Source organism: Leucoraja erinacea, chromosome 20, assembly GCF_028641065.1.
Source record: "Leucoraja erinacea ecotype New England chromosome 20, Leri_hhj_1, whole genome shotgun sequence".
Lineage (NCBI taxonomy): Eukaryota > Metazoa > Chordata > Chondrichthyes > Rajiformes > Rajidae > Leucoraja > Leucoraja erinaceus.
This window is the reverse complement of record NC_073396.1, coordinates 27750583-27768104: the sequence shown is the minus strand read 5'-3', so window position 1 is coordinate 27768104 and position 17522 is coordinate 27750583. Positions and strand designations below refer to the sequence as shown.

Genomic DNA, 17522 nt, shown 5'->3' with positions numbered 1-17522 from the left:
CACTACTAAACAACGTACCTCGGTGACTGCCAATCGGACACTCCTCCCACAGGAAAAACACTATGACTGTATGCATGTAAATAGATTTATTTATTGAAATCATATTCTATGTCGCTCTTCCAGGGAGATGCTAACTGCATTTCGTTGTCTCTGTACTGTACACTGACAATGACAATTAAAGTTGAATCTGAATCTGAATGCTCGGCACAAACACTTTCTTGTGTTGTCCTCTTTTATGTTCCATTAGGTACACTTTGGCTGAGTTGCATACCCCCCAGTGTAGGAGCGCACACTCCACACGGTTGCCAGCAAAGATCATAGAGCAGAGCAATCTTTGGTTGCCAGAATCTTGCGGATAACATGCGGCCTAGGCCCTGCTCCAAGCCGGCCGGCTGCACATGCGCATCGCTCCCTCCTTCCAGCCCGGCAGAATACGCATGCGCACTGCTCCCTTCTCCCAGCCCGGCCGGTTACGCATGCGCATTGCTCCCACCTCAAACCCAGCTGCTCCCCCGCCCAGTCCGGCTGCGCAGGCGCACTGTCCCCTACTCTTGTCCGGCGAGCCGCACATGCGCGCTGCTCCACCTTCCATCCCGGATGCATGCGCATGCGCGCTTCTCCCCCTCCCATCCCGGGTGCATGCGCATGCGCGCTTCTCCCCCTCCCATCCCGGGTGCATGCGCACGCGCAATGTCCCCTCCTCAAGCCCGCCCGGCCGCGCAGGCGCATTGCGGACGTGACATCTGCGTCGTGCCGCCATTTTCTGCACGGTGCGAGCATCGGGTCGAGGAGAAGAAGGAGGCGGCGGTGAGGCCTAGCGAGCGGGGCGCAGCCTGAGACAGGACAGAAGGCGTTAGTAGGGCTGTTTGCTGCCACTGTAACGCAAACCACCCACCGCTCCAACCCGAAATTGGCGACGATTATATATTTTTTGTTTTGGAAGCTGCCCGTCCGCCTGCCTCTCTCCGTTCGCGGCAGAATAAAAAGCCGCTAATTTTGATCCTCAACTCCCGCTCTCTTCCCCCCCCCCCCCCCTCTCCCCTTCCCCTACCCTCCCTCCCTAGCCCTCCTCCCTCCCTCACCCTCCTCTCGGGAGGCGTTGGCTCTCCCCCCCCATCTCTTCGGGTGCAGGCCGAGGCGAGTTCCCCCCTTTGCCGTGACGAACGGGGAGGGGGGAAGCTTCGAGCGCGCAAATCCGGGGCGAGATTGGGCGAATCGCGAGCAAATACGTCCGGGTTTCCGTTCCTGCCACCAGGGAGCCGTCGCTCACGTCCTACCCCGAGGCGAGGGGGCCCGAGGCGGAGGCCGGCGCCGACACCATGAACCACTGCACTAAGTCCGAGCAGAATGAGCAGCATCTCAGCGAACCCGAGGAGATGGAGATGGAAGGTAAGCGCAGGGTTCCTTGCTCTCTACCTTCCCCCTCCCCACTTAAACCCCTCTTCCTCCAGTAACAAGATTATCTCTCCCTCTCTGTCCCCGAGTTAATGTTATCTCTGTCCCCCTCCCCCTCCTCCACTGGCCACCACGAGTAGGCCCCAGGCCTCGCCTCTGTGTGCCAAATCCCAAATTATTTCCTCACCGAGCTTTAAATAACCGGCCGCCTGTTTTCATTTAAGCGTGTGTCTCAAACGCAGCAAACAAGGCCCGTGGTTGGGATTCAGGGCTGATGAGTCAATGACTTCCAGATCTCCGCAGTATTTGCTATCTCATGCTAGCTTGGCTTGTTTCATCTGCCATCAATATCTTTTTTTGTAAACTGGGAACTCATTACACTTTACAACAAAGTTCGGTGGATGTGTTAATGTTGCTATTTTCAATTACTTTTTGACATAAATGCTCCTAACACCCAACGTGTAACTTTATGTTCATTAAAAGTTTTTGAAATTTAATGTCAATATGGGGATTTGTCAATTCTATAAATCAGATATAATATAACTTCTGAACAGTGTGTCCTGCAAGTAACATTGATTCATACACTACCTTGGTAATTTGGTATTGGCCACTGTTCTTCAAATTGTACAGATTGTACAATGTCTTACAAATGCAAAATTTGAGAGTGAATCCTTTGCCCTTGCCCAGACACTTATCAAAAACTATTCTGACCCTTTATTCACATCTTTCTATTTTCATAGTGTGCATAACATGATTGGTAATGAGATGTAGACAGTGCAAATTATGGCTTGTGTTTTGATTGGAAGTTAATGTTTGTTCGAGGTTTTCAGCACTTGGATTGCTGCAGTGCAGTAGACCATTGTGCCCACTACAGTGCCCTCCATAATGTTTGGGACAAAGACCCATCATTTATTTATTTGCCTCTGTACTCCATAATTTGAGATTTGTAATAGAAAAAAAATCACATGTGGTTAAAGTGCACATTGTCAGATTTTATTAGAGGGTGTTTCTATACATTTTGGTTTCACCATGTAGAAATTACAGCTATGTTTATAGGGTGATTTCACCAAAGGTCAAATGAGTGTAGATCCCCCCTCACGTGACCGAAAATTTTAACTGGAGGCCATATGTCAGTTCGGTACATGTTAGTGAATGGGGAAACACGCACTTTCCCACCCGTTAAAAACATGGAAAACGGCCGATATTTGAGCTGAAAGTTTCTGTGCTAGTCGGGGTGGCCGTGAAGCACAGCGACCTAAATTTACAGGCAAAAAAAAAGATAGAAAGTAAGGTAATTACAAGAGGGAACTGAAGGTAGAAAACAGCGGAAGTGAACAGCCGACATTTGCTGTGGAGATTTAAAGATCCAAAATATCGGGAATTATCGCGTTTGTTCGCTGAATTTCATCAAAAGTAAGGCATTATTAACTTACTTTTGATGAAATTCAGCGAGCAAACGCGAATGCTTTTGGAAACTTTTATTGCTGTTTATCAACATGGGGACCAAAGTTGCGCCAATGAAAGGCAAAGAAGCCATTATGTGACTGAGAAATAAGAATAAAACGGTTAGAGACATCAGCCAACCCTTGGACTTACCAAAATCAACTGTTTGGAACATCGTTAAGAAGAAAGAGCACTGGTGAGCTTACAAATCGCAAAGGGACTGGCAGGCCAAGGAAGACCTCCACAGCTGATGACAAGAATTCTCTCTATAATAAAGAAAAATCCCCAAAGATTTGTCAGACAGATCAGAAACACTCTTCAGGAGTCAAGTGTGGATTTGTCAATGACCACTGTCTGCAGAAAACTTCATGATCATAAATACAGAGGCTAGATGCAAACTGCTGGTTAGCTGCAAAAATAGGATGGCCTGGTTGCAGTTTGCCAAGAAGTACTTAAAAGACTGGAAAAAAGTCTTGTGGCCAGATGAGACGAAGATTAACTTATATCAGAGTGATGGCAAGAGCAAAGTATGGAGGAGAGAAGGAACGGCCCAAAATCCAAAGCATACCATCTCAGCTTTAAAACACAGTGGTGGGGGTGTTATGGCCTGGGCATGTATGGCTGCTGAAGGTGCTGGCTCACTTATCTTCATTGATGATACAACTGCTGATGGTAGTAGCATAATGAATTCTGAAGTGTATAGGCACACCCTATCTGCTCAAGTTCAAACAAACTCAATGGCTGGCGAACCCAATTGAGCATGCCTTTTATATGCTGAAGAGAAAACTGAAGGGGACTAGCGCCCAAAATGAGCATAGGCTAAAGATGACTGCAATACAGGCCTGGCAGGGCATCATCAGAGAAGACACCCTGCAACTGGTGATGTTCATGAACTTCAAGTAGTCATTGCATGAAAAGGAAATGCAACAAAATACTAAACATGACTACTTTCATTTACATGACATTGCTGTCCCAAACATTATGTTGCCCTGAAATGGGGCTGTATACTATGTACAAACACTGCTGTAATTTCTACATGGTGAAACCAAAATGTATAAAAATGGCCTTTATTAAAATCTGACAATGTCTACTTTAACCCCATGTGATTTTTTCTATCACAAATCTCATATTGTGGAGTACAGAGGCAAATAAATAAATGACGGGTCTTTGTCCCAAACATTATGGAGGGCACTGCATGTCCATGTTGGTAACAGCCCTGCAACAGAATCTAACAACTCATTTCTATTCCAGTTAAATATAGCTATTTTTTTCATTTGCAGATTGTAATTATTAGTGCAGCTAATATATTAGAACATTTTTCAAAAAAGGTGTTGGGAAAACATCAGTAGACCCTTCAGTTAGTCTGTTATTTGTTACTCATAAATATTTAAAATCCACCCATTGTTAAAAGTGAAAATACAATTTTCGCATGAATACTGGTGTAAATTGTCCACATCTACTTGTGTACAATTTTATATTAAGATATTTTTTGCTAATTGTGTAATCATTAATTTGGAGCTTTGACTTGAGCACCTTTGATAATGTGAACATCGGTCAATTGTATGTGAACAGTTTTGTTTACATTCAAGCAATATGGCTGAAGTAAGGATGTAATAAATGTTGTGGTTAATGGACTCTTCGAAATTTGATACTGTCATCACTTAAATAGCATCTCTTGCAATTTTCAACAAAATAGTTTTAGCCCAAATGAATTTAGTTGGAGTGTAGTTAACTTTGTAATGAGAAAAAAGGCAACCAATTTACATTGACGTTCCAGAAGCATTAGCGACAGTAACTTAGATATTCTGCTGTTCTTGATCTTGGTTGAGGGATGCATTCTGGTTGTTTTGAATAATGGAGGGAGATCTTTCTCTTGTGGGAAGAGAGAAGGTGAATTTTGTTTATACCTCCTCATAGGTGCTACTTTATAGAAGTTGCTGGTTTCATATTGGAATGTCAGTTCAGGATGTATTTGTGTCCCTGGAGTGGGATTTGAAGCCGTGACCATCTGTTTGTGTTGAGAGTTGTACCACTGAACCACAGATGACTCTTGGAATTGTATTAATGGCTTGCAGTTGCATGTGTAGGTTTGAATATGACATGGGTGGCACGGAGGCATTGGGGAGAAAATACCATCATACCATATTATTGCTGTATAAGGGGGAAATAGTGTGTTTTTAATCAATACAGTATTCGTGTTTCTGTACTAGTTATCTGTTTAATTTTTTTTAAACGTTTTAGCTACATGGATATACTTCAACCATTGGAAATGGTTGAAAGTAGCCTTAATTTCAAAGACAAATATTCCATTCTTGGTGTTGAAAGTGTATGGAGTCAAACCAAAGGCATTTGTATTATGAGATTAAAATTTCATTGGAAATTTTTTTACCTGCTATCCTTTCCCCCTTCAAAATCTAGAAATTAATAGAACTAAAGGTGCTGAAGTTCAACTAATATGTTTATGTTTTCAGCCAGCCCTCCCTTTTCTCACTTCGACCACCTGAAAATCCAGACGTCCACATTTAACAACAGGTTCTTTACCACTGCTGCCACATACTCTTGCTCTTAATTCTATCTCATTAATTTGGTCCGTTATTGCACCACTACAGATTGCGTAACAATCTTTGCACCAAACTGCTGTTTTGCATTTTATAGTATATATATCATTAGCATGTATTCTGTTTTCTGTGAGCTTCATGCAAACTGGGGATTTCATTGCACCCTAGTGTGCATGACAAACTAATCTAATTGTCTATTATGGCCTTGACGATTCTCAAATGACATTGAATTTTCTAGTTGTAGCTCTTGATGTTCTCGATGACATATGCATGATTTAATGTAATCCTGAGTAACATTGAGCAGGAAGATCCCATGTTTATTATCTTGGGGGATTTGATGTCATACAGTCTATTCTTATTTCGGCTTTGTAAAGGGGAAATAACAATGATTCTCCTGCACCTGATAGATGCTTGTTTTTGTTATGTATATGTGAAGGTTTGCATTGTAGCTTTATATTTTAATGAACTATTTATGTATTGTATTTCAGCCTTCTGCTTAATGTTTATAGTTTAAGATTTTTTATTATATTGTATATCATTCCTTGGTTGAATCGTTGATGTGTTCAAGTACTTGTAACCTCGGCTCTGAATACTTTTGAGTTGTCCAGTCAGATGTTGATTTCACTGGCACATCCTTTTCTCCCTCTTTAGATTAAGAAATTGCCATTGTGATTTAGGGAATTGCACATGCAATTTTATTAATTTGGTTTTGTAGTTAATGCATGGCACTCAACAATAGGCTGGCATCTGATGATTGTGTAATATTGATGCATAGAAGGTGAATATGCAAACATGACAGAATTAAAATATTTGAGGGGTGGTAGACGGCTAATGTTAATAAACACTAGCTGATTGTTTTGCACTAATTCCAATCTTTTTTGAGATGAAGGCCCATTGTAGGGCCAATGAAGAAATAATTGCTTCGGTGTACTCGACCAAAACATTAAGTTTAATGCAAAGTGAAACGGAAAGTTGTAATTCAGTTGGTTACTCTTTCCTAGTCAGATTTCATTGCGATCATGTTCTTCTCCAACTGATAATATTTGTGTCCAATGGCAGTTAATGCATGAAAGTATATAATAATAATAATATGGAAATGTTTTTTAAGATATCCTAAACTTCTGAGTTAGTATTTATTTAAAGCAGTAAATTAGGTCCGTCCATGTTGTTTAGACTCGATACTTAAAATATAAATGCAGTCATATTATTGTACTTCTGATGAATGCATGCACATTTATTAAATCAACCTATTTGGTCAATTGATCAATTTCCCTCTTGAATCAATTTCCATATTGTGATAAAGTTCTATTGTTAAAAAAAACAAGAGCATGAGCTTGTTGCGTGTTTCATTGACATCATGGTTTATCTTCTGGCTTTTGCATCATTTAATTTTCTTAATATTAAGAAACTTTTGAATAAACTATATCTCTAACACTCCTTGGCCCTCTGGAAAAAACAATTTTCCTGAAAAGGCTATCTCTTTGACTGCTCCTTGTTTTAATACTTCAACCATGGGAAATATCCTTCCTCCATCCACTCTGTCAAGCCTTGTGAAACATAGAAATTAGGGCCACATCTAACTCCCTCTTAAATATAGCCAATGAACTGGCCTCAACTACCCTCTGTGGCAGAGAGTTCCAGAGATTCACCACTCTCTGTGTGAAAAAAGTTTTTCTCATCTTGCTTTTAAAGGATTTCCCCCTTATCCTTAAGCTGTGACCCCTTGTCCTGGACTTCCCCAACATTGGGAACAATCTTCCTGCATCTAGCCTGTCCAACCCCTTAAGAATTTTGTAAGTTTCCCCTCTCAATCTCCTAAATTCTAGAGAGTATAAACCAAGCCTATCCAGTCTTTCTTCATAGGACAGTCCTGACATCCCAGGAATCAGTCTGGTGAACCTTCTCTGCACTCCCTCTATGGCAATAATGTCCTTCCTCAGATTTGGAGACCAAAACTGTACGCAATACTCCAGGTGTGGTCTCACCAAGACCCTGTACAACTGCAGTAGAACCTCCCTGCTCCTATACTCAAATCCTTTTGCTATGAAAGCTAACATACCATTTGCTTTCTTCACTGCCTGCTGCACCTGCATGCCTACTTTCAATGACTGGTATACCATGACACCCAGGTCTCGCTGCATCTCCCCTTTTCCTAATCAGCCACCATTTAGATAATAGTCTGCTTTCCTGTTTTTGCCACTAAACTGGATAACCTCACATTTATCCACAGTCTTAAACAACATTGAAACCAGCCCTTTGGCTCATCTTGTCCATGTTGAGCAAGATGCCCCAACTAAGCTCAAACTCTTTTACATGGTTCATAATGCCTGCCTCAACTACTTTCTGTGGCAGCTCATTCGATATACCCACTATGATCTGTGTGGAAAAAGTTGCACCTTGGGTCCTATTAAATCTCCTCACCTTATACCAACGCCTTCTAGTTCCTGGTTCCACAACCCTGGGGAAATAAGACTGCAGCAACATTAGCTACAAAGGGAAATTAATTGCAGAATACAGACCTACTCTGATCAATCTGTTTGCTGATCTCATTTTCTTGGTGGTTGTTGCTCAGAACATCTTTCTCAGTTTCTTGGGTTACCCTTTTAAACTATCATTCAAGATGGCGGACAGCGGGGGTGATGCGCCGTTGTGTATGGCCGCTCCTCCTGCTGTCCGTCCTTTCACCCTTATTTATTTTTATTTTTAGTCCTGTTCATATCAGGTGTTTATTGGAGGTCTTCTTTTATGTGGTGGGTGGGGGAGGGGAAGGGGGAAATTATTTTTAACCCCAGTCCTACCTGGTCGGAGATGCGGTTTTTCTCCGAACCGCATCTTCGTCCTCTCTGTGCGGCCTAGTCGTACTGGAGCAGCGCTGAGCGGCGTTTCCTGCGGGGACTGCAGCTTCGACGGCGGTGTAGATGCTGGGACATCTACAAGGAGCGGGCGATGCCTTACCGGGTCGCCTTGCGGTAATCTCCAGGGCACTGTGACCGTCGACGGCACCGCGGAGCCTGGGATCCGAGATCGCCAGAGTCGGGGGTTCGGCCGGCGCGGCCTGTGAACTTTAGTCGTTGCAGTCTTCGGGGGGGGAAGCGGCCGCTTCAGTCCAGGCCGCTGATGGATGTTCACCGACGCCGATGGTCCAGCTTCACGGCAAGAGGGCCTGAAGACATCGGGTTGGCTGAGGAGGCCAGATATAGGCCACAACATCGGGTGGACTATGAGGGGGAGAACTGGATATTTTTGGTGCCTTCCCTCACAGTGAATTCTGCTGTGGGGGGACGTTTCATGTTGATTTCTATAGTGTACTGTTTCTGTGTCTTTTTTCTTTTTCTCTTTTTTCTCTTTTTTGATTTGTATGGATTTATTGCATTGATCTGTTCAATTAATTTAATCAATCTCTGTAAAACACTTTGGTTCAAATACTGGTTTTGTTGAAAAGTGCTATATAAATAAATATTATTATTATTATTATTATCATAATCAGAGGACATGTTGCACTGGAATGCCAATTTGCATTAGTCAGTGGAATCCTGTGTATTTGAAACTGCAGTCATTTGGATAAGACATCAAGCCAAGACCACTACAAGGGACCACTTTTTCTTGCCAATTGGCTTTTATAATGATTTTGGTTGTAAAATTATTTGCGCAGTGGGAAGGTGGCCGTGGCGGCCGTTGCTCCCTCTGGGAAAGGCCATCTATGGAGACCTGCGATTCCTCCGTCGATCGCAGGGACTCGTGACGCCTTTTCCCACCTGCCGAACTCTGGCCGAAAATATAACATCAATCTGAACAAAACTCTGGCCGGGACGACCTCATCTCCGTCTCACCCGCATGATCGTCTGTCACGTGGGTGGGCCTCCCCTTGCGGAAGCCACGATCGTCCGGGCCTCCTGCTTTTGACCGTCGCAGCAGGAGGGCCGCTCGCTCGCAGCAGCAGCAAATTGGAAAACCCAGCTCCAAAGGCAGCGGACACCCGGAAACCCCAGCTCCAGAAGGCAGCTAACTCCCCTGCCTCTGTGCCCCGCTGCCTCTGTGCCCCCCCTCTCTCCCTCCCACCCCTTCTCCTCCCTCCCCCCCCTCCCTCTCTTCTCCCCCCTCTCACAGTCATTTGTTCGCCGCCCGCATCGCAATGGGGCCCTGCAGCCCACTCCTCTCCCCCCTCCTCCTCCTCTCCCCCCTCCTCCTCCTCTCCCCCTCCCCCTCCTCCTTCTCTCCCCCCCCCTCCTCCTTCTCCCCCCCCTCCTCCTTCTCTCCCCCCTCCTCCTCCTCTCCCCCCCCTCCTCCTCCTCCTATCCCCCCCCATCTCCTCCTTTCCCCCCCCCCTCCTCCTCCCCCCTCCTCCTTTCCCCCTCCTCCTTTCCCCCCTCCTCCTTCCCCCCCTCCTCCTCCTCCCCCCCCCCTCCTCCTTTCCCCCCTCCTCCCTTTCCCCCCTCCTCCTTTCCCCCCTCCTCCTTTCCCCCCCCCCCTCCTTTCCCCCCTCCTCCTTTCCCCCCTCCTCCTTCCTCCCCCCCCCCCTCCTCCTTTCCCCCCTCCTCCTTTCCCCCCCCCTCCTCCTTTCCCCCCCTCCCCCCCTCCTTTTCCCCCCTCCTCCCTCCCTCTCCTCCCCTCCTCCTCCTCTCCCCCCTCCTCCTCCTCTCCCCTCCCTCTCCTCCTCCTCCCCCCCCCCTCCTCCTCCTCCTCCCTCCCCCCCATCTCCTCCTTTCCCCCCCCCCTCCTCCTCCTCCCCCTCCCCCCCCCCCCCCTCCTCCTCCTTCCCCCTCCTTCTCCCCCCCTCCTCCTCCTCCTCCCCCCCCTCTCCCTCCTCCTCCCCTTCCCCCTCCTCCTCCCTTCCCCCCATCCTCCTCCTTCCCCCCCCCCTCCTCCTTCTCCCCCCTCCTCCCCCCTTTCCCCCCCTCCTCCTCCTCCTTTCCCCCCCTCCTCCTCCTTTCCCTCCTCCTCCTCCTCCTTTCCCCCCCTCCTCCTCCCTTTCCCCCCCTCCTCCTCCCCTTTCCCCCCCTCCTCCTCCCTTTCCCCCCCCCTCCTCCTCCCCCCTCCCCCCCTCCCCCTCCTCCTCCCCTCCTCCCCTCCCTCCTCCTCCCCTCCTCCTCCTCCTCCTCCCCCCCTCCCCCCCCCTTTCCTCCCCCTCACCCTCCTCCCCCTCCTCCTCCCCCCCCCCCTCCTCCCCTCCCCCCCTCCCTCCTCCTTTCCCCCCTCCCTCCTCCTTCCTCCCCCCCCCTCCTCTCCCCCCCCTCCGCCTCCTTCTCCCCCCCCTCATCCTCCTTCCTCCCCCCCTCCTCTCCACTCCTTTCCCCTTCCCCCCCCATCTCCTCCTTTCCCCCCATCTCCTCCTTTCCCCCCCCTCCTCCTCCTTCCCCCCCCCTCCTCCTCCTTCCCCCCCCCCCCCTCCTCCCCTCCTCCCCCCCCCCCCCCTCTCCCCTCCTCCCCCCCCCTCCCCTCCTCGTTCCCCTCCCTCCCCCCCCCCCCCCCCCCCCCCCCCTCCCCTCACCCCCCTCCCCCCCCCCCCCTCCCCCTCCCCCTCCCCCTCCTCCTCCCCCCCCCCCCCCCCCTCCTCCGCCCCCCCCCCCCTCCTCCTTTCCTCCCCCTCCTCATCTCCCCTCTTCTCCTCCTCTCCCACCGTGTGTCCCCCTCCAGGCACAGAGAGAGAGGGGGGCACAGAGAGAGAGAGAGGGGGGGGGCACACAGAGGGGTGAGGGAGGGAGTGAATGAGGGTAGGGTGAGGTCAGGGCGGGAGTGGTGAAAGGGGGAAGGGAGTGTTGGAGATGAGGGGAAATGAGCCTCGCCTGCGTAGTTGAGTGCAATGGGTGAGTGGTGGAATATTGCGTTGGGGAACGGGTGAGTGGCCGAAACCGGTTGAGTTGGGGGAACGGGTGAGTGGTGGAATATTGCTTTGGGGGAACGGGGTCCTACGGGTTCGACTTGGTCTAGTATTACTAAAACTCTCATCTTGTTTGTGATGGTGCGTGCGTGATCCCGGAACCACGCCAAAACGGCACATGATAGCGCTACAATTTTTTGGACCACCTCACTCACAATTGTTTTGTGTGTTTTTTATCAAGTTTCAGTCAGATTGGTGTTATTTTACAATTTATTCACATTTTTAACTTTACAAAACCCCACTGACGGTTGCAGTGGCAGTTACAGCTGTGATGTCACAATGGGCTCTCATTTACACAAACTGGCCATGCTTGCAACAATGTTATAAATCGTAGGACACTTGAGTCCTGGCAGCAAGTGCAATTAGATTTTTTTTTGCCTGCCAGGAAGTGCAATTTGATTTTTTTTTTAAGTTTAAAAAGAGGGAGGGTGAATAAGGGGACATGAGCCACCCATGCGCAGTTGGGGGCTATGGGTGATGTTGGAATATTGCGTTGGGGGAACGGGTGAGTGGTGGAATATTGCTTCGGGAAACTCGGGGCTCTCGCTTAACTTTCTTTCCCTGTTGCCTGCCGGGCAACCTTGGCAGCTTTTTAGTTTGTCAAATGACAGTTTAGGTGGTCATTTAAGATGGCTTGCATGACACGTGCTCGGACGAAGTGCGTAGTTACCCGTCGGAATTATGCTCAATTAAGCATTCACATATTATTTCTGTTTCAAATAAAGTCACAAACTAACAAATTCACCAATCAAGACATGATATATACCACAATGACATGCAGCAAAATTATAATACAGTATCTCAACTCTTTTTACACATTGCAATTAATGCAATTTTTATTATATCTTTCCACTTCCACCCGTTCCCTAACCATGCACACTACAGATTGATGCAAGCATGTTTTCTGTGAAGGACTGAAAATAATCATGACATAGCCATAGCATGGGTTGTTATTGCTATTGGTACAGAAACACTCTCGCTTCCCACATAATTTATCCACAACAAAATATACAGGTTGCAAGGAATTTTCTAAAGGCATTTTATGGTAATAGCTGTTAAAACTGATTATACCCATCTGACAGGTTAAACATTACACTAATTAACAAGAGATGGCCAAAGGACATAAATGCAGCAAATGTTCTTTTGGTAATATATTTAAAGGTGTCAAGACGCCACATTACTGGACATTCAGATTGGATTATGTGTTGTGAACAGCAATGAAGATACCCAGTTTGTAAGCAACAATTTAAAAAACATTTGTTGATAAACGCTTTTTCCATCATTCCCACTTCAGAATTAACTCTAAAATTTCAACTCAAATAACTCCTGACCAAATTTGTGATGTGTATGACTAACTGTAGAAGTAAAACCTGGATAAATCCAACATATAGTTGTGAATGTTGTTCAATAAATAACTACAGTACTGATAATCCATATTAAGAGCATTGATTCGCCATCAAAATGAATTCTGTAATAACATGTCAACGGTAACAGTGACAATCGAACACTGCGGTTTTAATGTTTCATGCGTTCACAATTTAATTAATCCATCTTTGTGGATTAAAACAAATAATAACATCAGGAATTAAAACATATTTGATCGCATTCCGTTAACAAACATAGTCGATGTTAGCGCTGAAGACATTTCCAGCACAATAGGGTCGGGAGCGGGGGGGTGTGTGTGTGAATCAGTGCAGGAAGGATAGATGGTGGGGGGGGGGGGGGGGCTTGAGAAGGCAATCGGTGTGGATTGGATGGATTGAGGCAGGGGAATTAGTGCATGGTGGTTGGAGTAGGTAAAATTGTGAGGGGATGACAGTGGGTTGAATGGGGGGGGGGGGGGGGGGAGCAGTGCTGGATGCAGTCCTAAAATTCTTAAGGGGTTGGACAGACTAGATGCAGGAAGATTATTCCCGATGTTGGGGAAGTCCAGACCTAGGGGTCACAGTTTATGGCTAAGAGGGAAGTCTTTTGGGACCGAGATGAGAAAATCATTTTTTACACGGAGAGTGGTGAATCTGTGGAATTCTCTGCAACAGAAGGTAGTTGAGGCCAGTCCATTGGCCATATTTAAGAGGGAGTTAGATGTGGCCCTTGTGGCTAAAGGGATCACGGGTATGGAGAGAAGGCAGGGATAGGATACGGAGTTGGATGATCAGCCATGATCATATCGAATGGCGGTGCAGGCTCGAATGGACTACTCGTGCACCTATTTTCTATGTTTCTATAAAGGGGAGGAACAGTGCAGGATGGATGGGAAGGGGGGGGGGGTCAGTACAGGATCAATTGGGGGGACCAGTGTAAGATTGATGGGGAGTGGCAGGATAATCAATGTGTGGTGGATAGGGAGATCAGAGCAGGATGAGGAGGGGAGCACAGGGGATGTCAGTGAGGACTGAATAGGGATCAGTGCGGGATGGAGAGGAGGTGTCTCAGGATAAGGGGAGTGGTGGGGAGCGTACGAGAGAGACAGTTTGATCCAGACAGGGACAGGCAGAGTGAGCTGGGTTTAGTGCTGCTTCTCTGCGCTGGCTGTGGGCCTAGGGGCACCGCTCCCGTCTGACTCCCGACATTTCTGGCCGTATGCAGTATGTAGCAAGTTGAAAATAAATATCCAATTGGGCGGGATTAAGGTTGAGGATATTCGAGAGGCAATGAAGCATGATCTTAGATGGCTTGGGGCCTGCAGCAGCAGAGTAGCGGATCTAGATTTGTCTTTTGCAATAGATTAGTGCAGCAGGATCTCGGTTGTGGGACTGCCACACTGTCATAGTTAAGAGGTGTACATCACAGAAATGGACCCTTCAGCCCACCTTCAATGCTGACCTGAAGATGTTAAAACTGTCAATGTTTTCCTGGGAGGGAGGACCGTTTTTCAGTCACTTATCTGGACGGAGATGCATCTTTTCTCCGTGTCGCATCTTCGCCACCCCTCGTGGCCTACCAACTGGATTGGCGCAGCCTTTCCGACCGGAGATCGGCCCAGAGCTTCAGCGGCACAGCACGGAATTACCATCGCGGATCCTTGTCGAGGATCGCCCATGTTGGAGCTTCGATCGCGGGGCCTGCTGACTTTAACACTATGGTCTGCGGAGCTCTGTCCAGCTCTGCCTGTGGACTTCGGAAGCCACTGTCTCCAGTAAGAAGCGACCGATTTAGAAACTCCTAGCCGCAGAGTGTGTTCCGTTCCGACGCCGGAGTTTCGATCAATCCGGCGAGAGGGCTTGTACATCAGGCAGTCCGTAGCGGCGACTGCGGAGGGTTCTCGGCCCCAACCACGGGTGATCAAAGAGGAAGATGACTGAACTTTATTGCCTTCCATCACAGTGAGAAATGTTGATTCCACTGTGGTGGGTGTTTATGTTAAACTCTATTGTGTATTGTATTTTTATTTGTATGGCTGTATGGTAACTCAAATTTCACGGTACCAATTGGTGCATATGACAATAAATTTGAACTTGAACTTGATTATGAAGGCAATTGAAAATTAGATCAATTTGAGAATGACAATAGACAATAGGTGCAGGAGTAGGCAGTTTGGCCCTTCGAGCCAGCACTGTCATTCAATGTGATCATGGCTGGTCATCCCCAATCAGTATCCCGTTCGTGCCTTCTTCCCATATCCCCTGACTCCGCTATTTTTAAGAGCCCTATCTCGCTCTCTCATGAAAGCATTCAGAGAACCTGCCTCCACCGCCCTCTGAGGCAGAGAATTCCACAGACTCACCACTCTCTGTGAGAAAAAGTGTTTCCTCGTCTCCGTTCTAAATGGCTTATTCCTTATTCTTAAACCGTGGCCCCTGGTTCTGGACTCCCCCAACATCGGGAACATGTTTCCTGCCTCTAGCATGTCCAAGCCGTTAACAATCTTATATGTTTCAATGGGATAACCTCTCATCCTTCTAAACTCCAAGCCCAGCTGCTCCATTCTCTCAGCATATGACAGTCCCGCCACCCCAGGAATTAACCTTGTAAACCTACGCTGCACTCCCTCAATAGCAAGAATGTCCTTCCTCAAATTAGGGGACCAAAATTGCACACAATACTCCAGGTGTGGTCTCACTAGGACTCTGAGATTGAGATTGATCTGAACAGAGACAAACTAAAACCAACATGGGACTGATTTTGTTTTTATTTTGGGCTAGTGCTAACGCTGATGCATATTCAGTTTGGTTAGCCATCAAGTGTTGAGCATTGGTGCATTTATTAAAAATAAAAAGTCAGCCTGAGGGTTTGTAATTTTTAAATAGAGAAAAAACACCAATCTTTGTGTTGATGTGGGAAAATGAGTTACCTGGTTTTGCATCTTTGCTTGGCCCACTGAGTTATTCCAGTGCTTTTTGTCTTTTTTTGTAAACCAGCATTTCCTTGTGTCTACATCTGGTTTTGCATGCAGTTCATTAACACTTTAAATTGGTCAGTATCAACTGACTATATAGTAGCTGACTATATAGCATTATTACTCGCATTTTTTTTTTCCATTTTTTTTTTATTAGAAGCAATTGTACATGGATAAAACGATCAGCATCACAATTATACAATTATTGGACAGCTTCATTCTTAACCTTATAACCTATATATTTAAAAAAAGAAAAAAGGAAATCAAAGAAAGAAGAAAAGAAAGAATGAAGAAATAAAGTAGAAAAGAACAGGAAAAAGACCCCAAAGCCATCAAAGCAGTGCAGAGGAAAGAAAAGGAAATAAGAAAAGAAAAGATGGAGATATACCTTACCTTCCCTCCCCCTCACCATCATAGGTTCGGATTTAGATTTAAATTTGTGTTTCACCATTCTGTTGTAAAAATTCAGTAAAGGGCATCCATGTCTTAAGAAATTGATCTGGTTTTTCCGCCAGGACAAGCCTAATGTTTTCCAAATGTAGTGTCTCGGACATATCTGTAATCCACATCATCACTGTGGGGACTGTTTCCAAAGTATTAATTTTTTCGCCATTATTAGGCCATATTTGAGGAAACTTCTTTGAAATATCGTTAGCTTAGAGCAGGCCTCTGGCATACCTAATATGATCAGTTTTGTATCTGGGTCCAATTTCATTTTAAGTATTTTGGAAAAGGTATCAAATATTCCCCTCCAGAAGTTTTGTAACTTTGTGCAGGAAGCAAAATAATGGGTTGTAGTCGCTTCTTGGAGGAGACATTTATCACAAATAGGAGAGACATTTGGGAAGATCTTGTTCAATTTGGACTTTGAGTAATAGAGTCGATGCAGTATTTTATATTGTATCAGGGAGTGCCTAACATTAAGAGAGCAATAATGTATGTATAAAAGGCTTTCCTCCCAAATATCCTTTGAAATTAATAAACCCAATTCATCTTCTCATGCTCTCCTAAGCATTTCAGAAGATGCAGTTAAAAGGGTATTGTATCCGTCTTTCATGAATTCATGCATTCATCTAATATATCTGGGCCCATGGAATGACAGTCGTGTGTGTGTGCGTATTTTCACATAGTCTCGGATTTGAAGATAACTAAAAAAATTACTAGATTTCAAATGATATTTCTCCTGTAATTCTTCAAACGAGAGGAGGATCCCCTTCTCGTAAATATCTCCCAGCGTTTTGATTCCTGCGTTTTTCCATTGTGCAAATGCCTTATCTAAGGTAGACGGTTTAAACGAGGGATTGTTGGTGATTGGTAAAAGGAGAGAGAAATTTCTCAATTTGAGAGTTGATTTCAACTGTTTCCAAATTCGTAGGGTGCTATGAATTATCCGATTTTCCTCATACATTGATTTATTCAGGTGTATTGGAGAAAGAAGAATTGCGCCTATATTAAAAGGCGAACAATCTTCCCTCTCCATTTTTAACCAGTTTATTTGTTGACATGTATCATCCATCCAGTAAATTACATTTTTAATATTAGTTGCCCAGTAGTAGAAAAGAAAATTAGAGAGTGCTAATCCACTGGGTTTTTTTTAGGTTTACATAAATGTTGTTTGTGAATTCTATGTGTTTTATAATCCCAGATAAAATGTGTAATCACAGAGTCAAAAAAGCCTTTAGGGAGATAAATCGGTATTGATTGAAGTAGGTAAAGGAGTTGTGGAAGGAAAATCATTCCTATAGCATTTACTCTACCTGTAAGGGAAATAGGAAGTGTTTTCCAAAATTGAATAAGGGCATTTAATTTAGTGATTAATGGTGGAAAAGTTGCTTGGAATAGAGAGGTATATTTTCTAGTCAAATAAACTCCAAGGTATTTAAAATTTTCAGTGACAATTCTAAAGGGA

The 17522-nt window shown here is 45.7% G+C and overlaps 1 protein-coding gene across 2 annotated transcripts in view; it reads left to right on the top strand.

The window, feature by feature from the left end:
- Positions 1-765: 765 nt before the first annotated feature.
- Positions 766-17522, top strand: part of usp7 (ubiquitin specific peptidase 7 (herpes virus-associated)) — a 95095-nt gene continuing 78338 nt past the window's right edge. For both annotated transcript variants that reach the window (XM_055651742.1, XM_055651737.1), the window contains exon 1: positions 766-1389. In XM_055651742.1, the coding sequence (XP_055507717.1) occupies positions 1320-1389 (70 nt within the window). In that variant the 5' untranslated portion in view covers positions 766-1319. The remainder of the gene's footprint in view (positions 1390-17522) is intronic.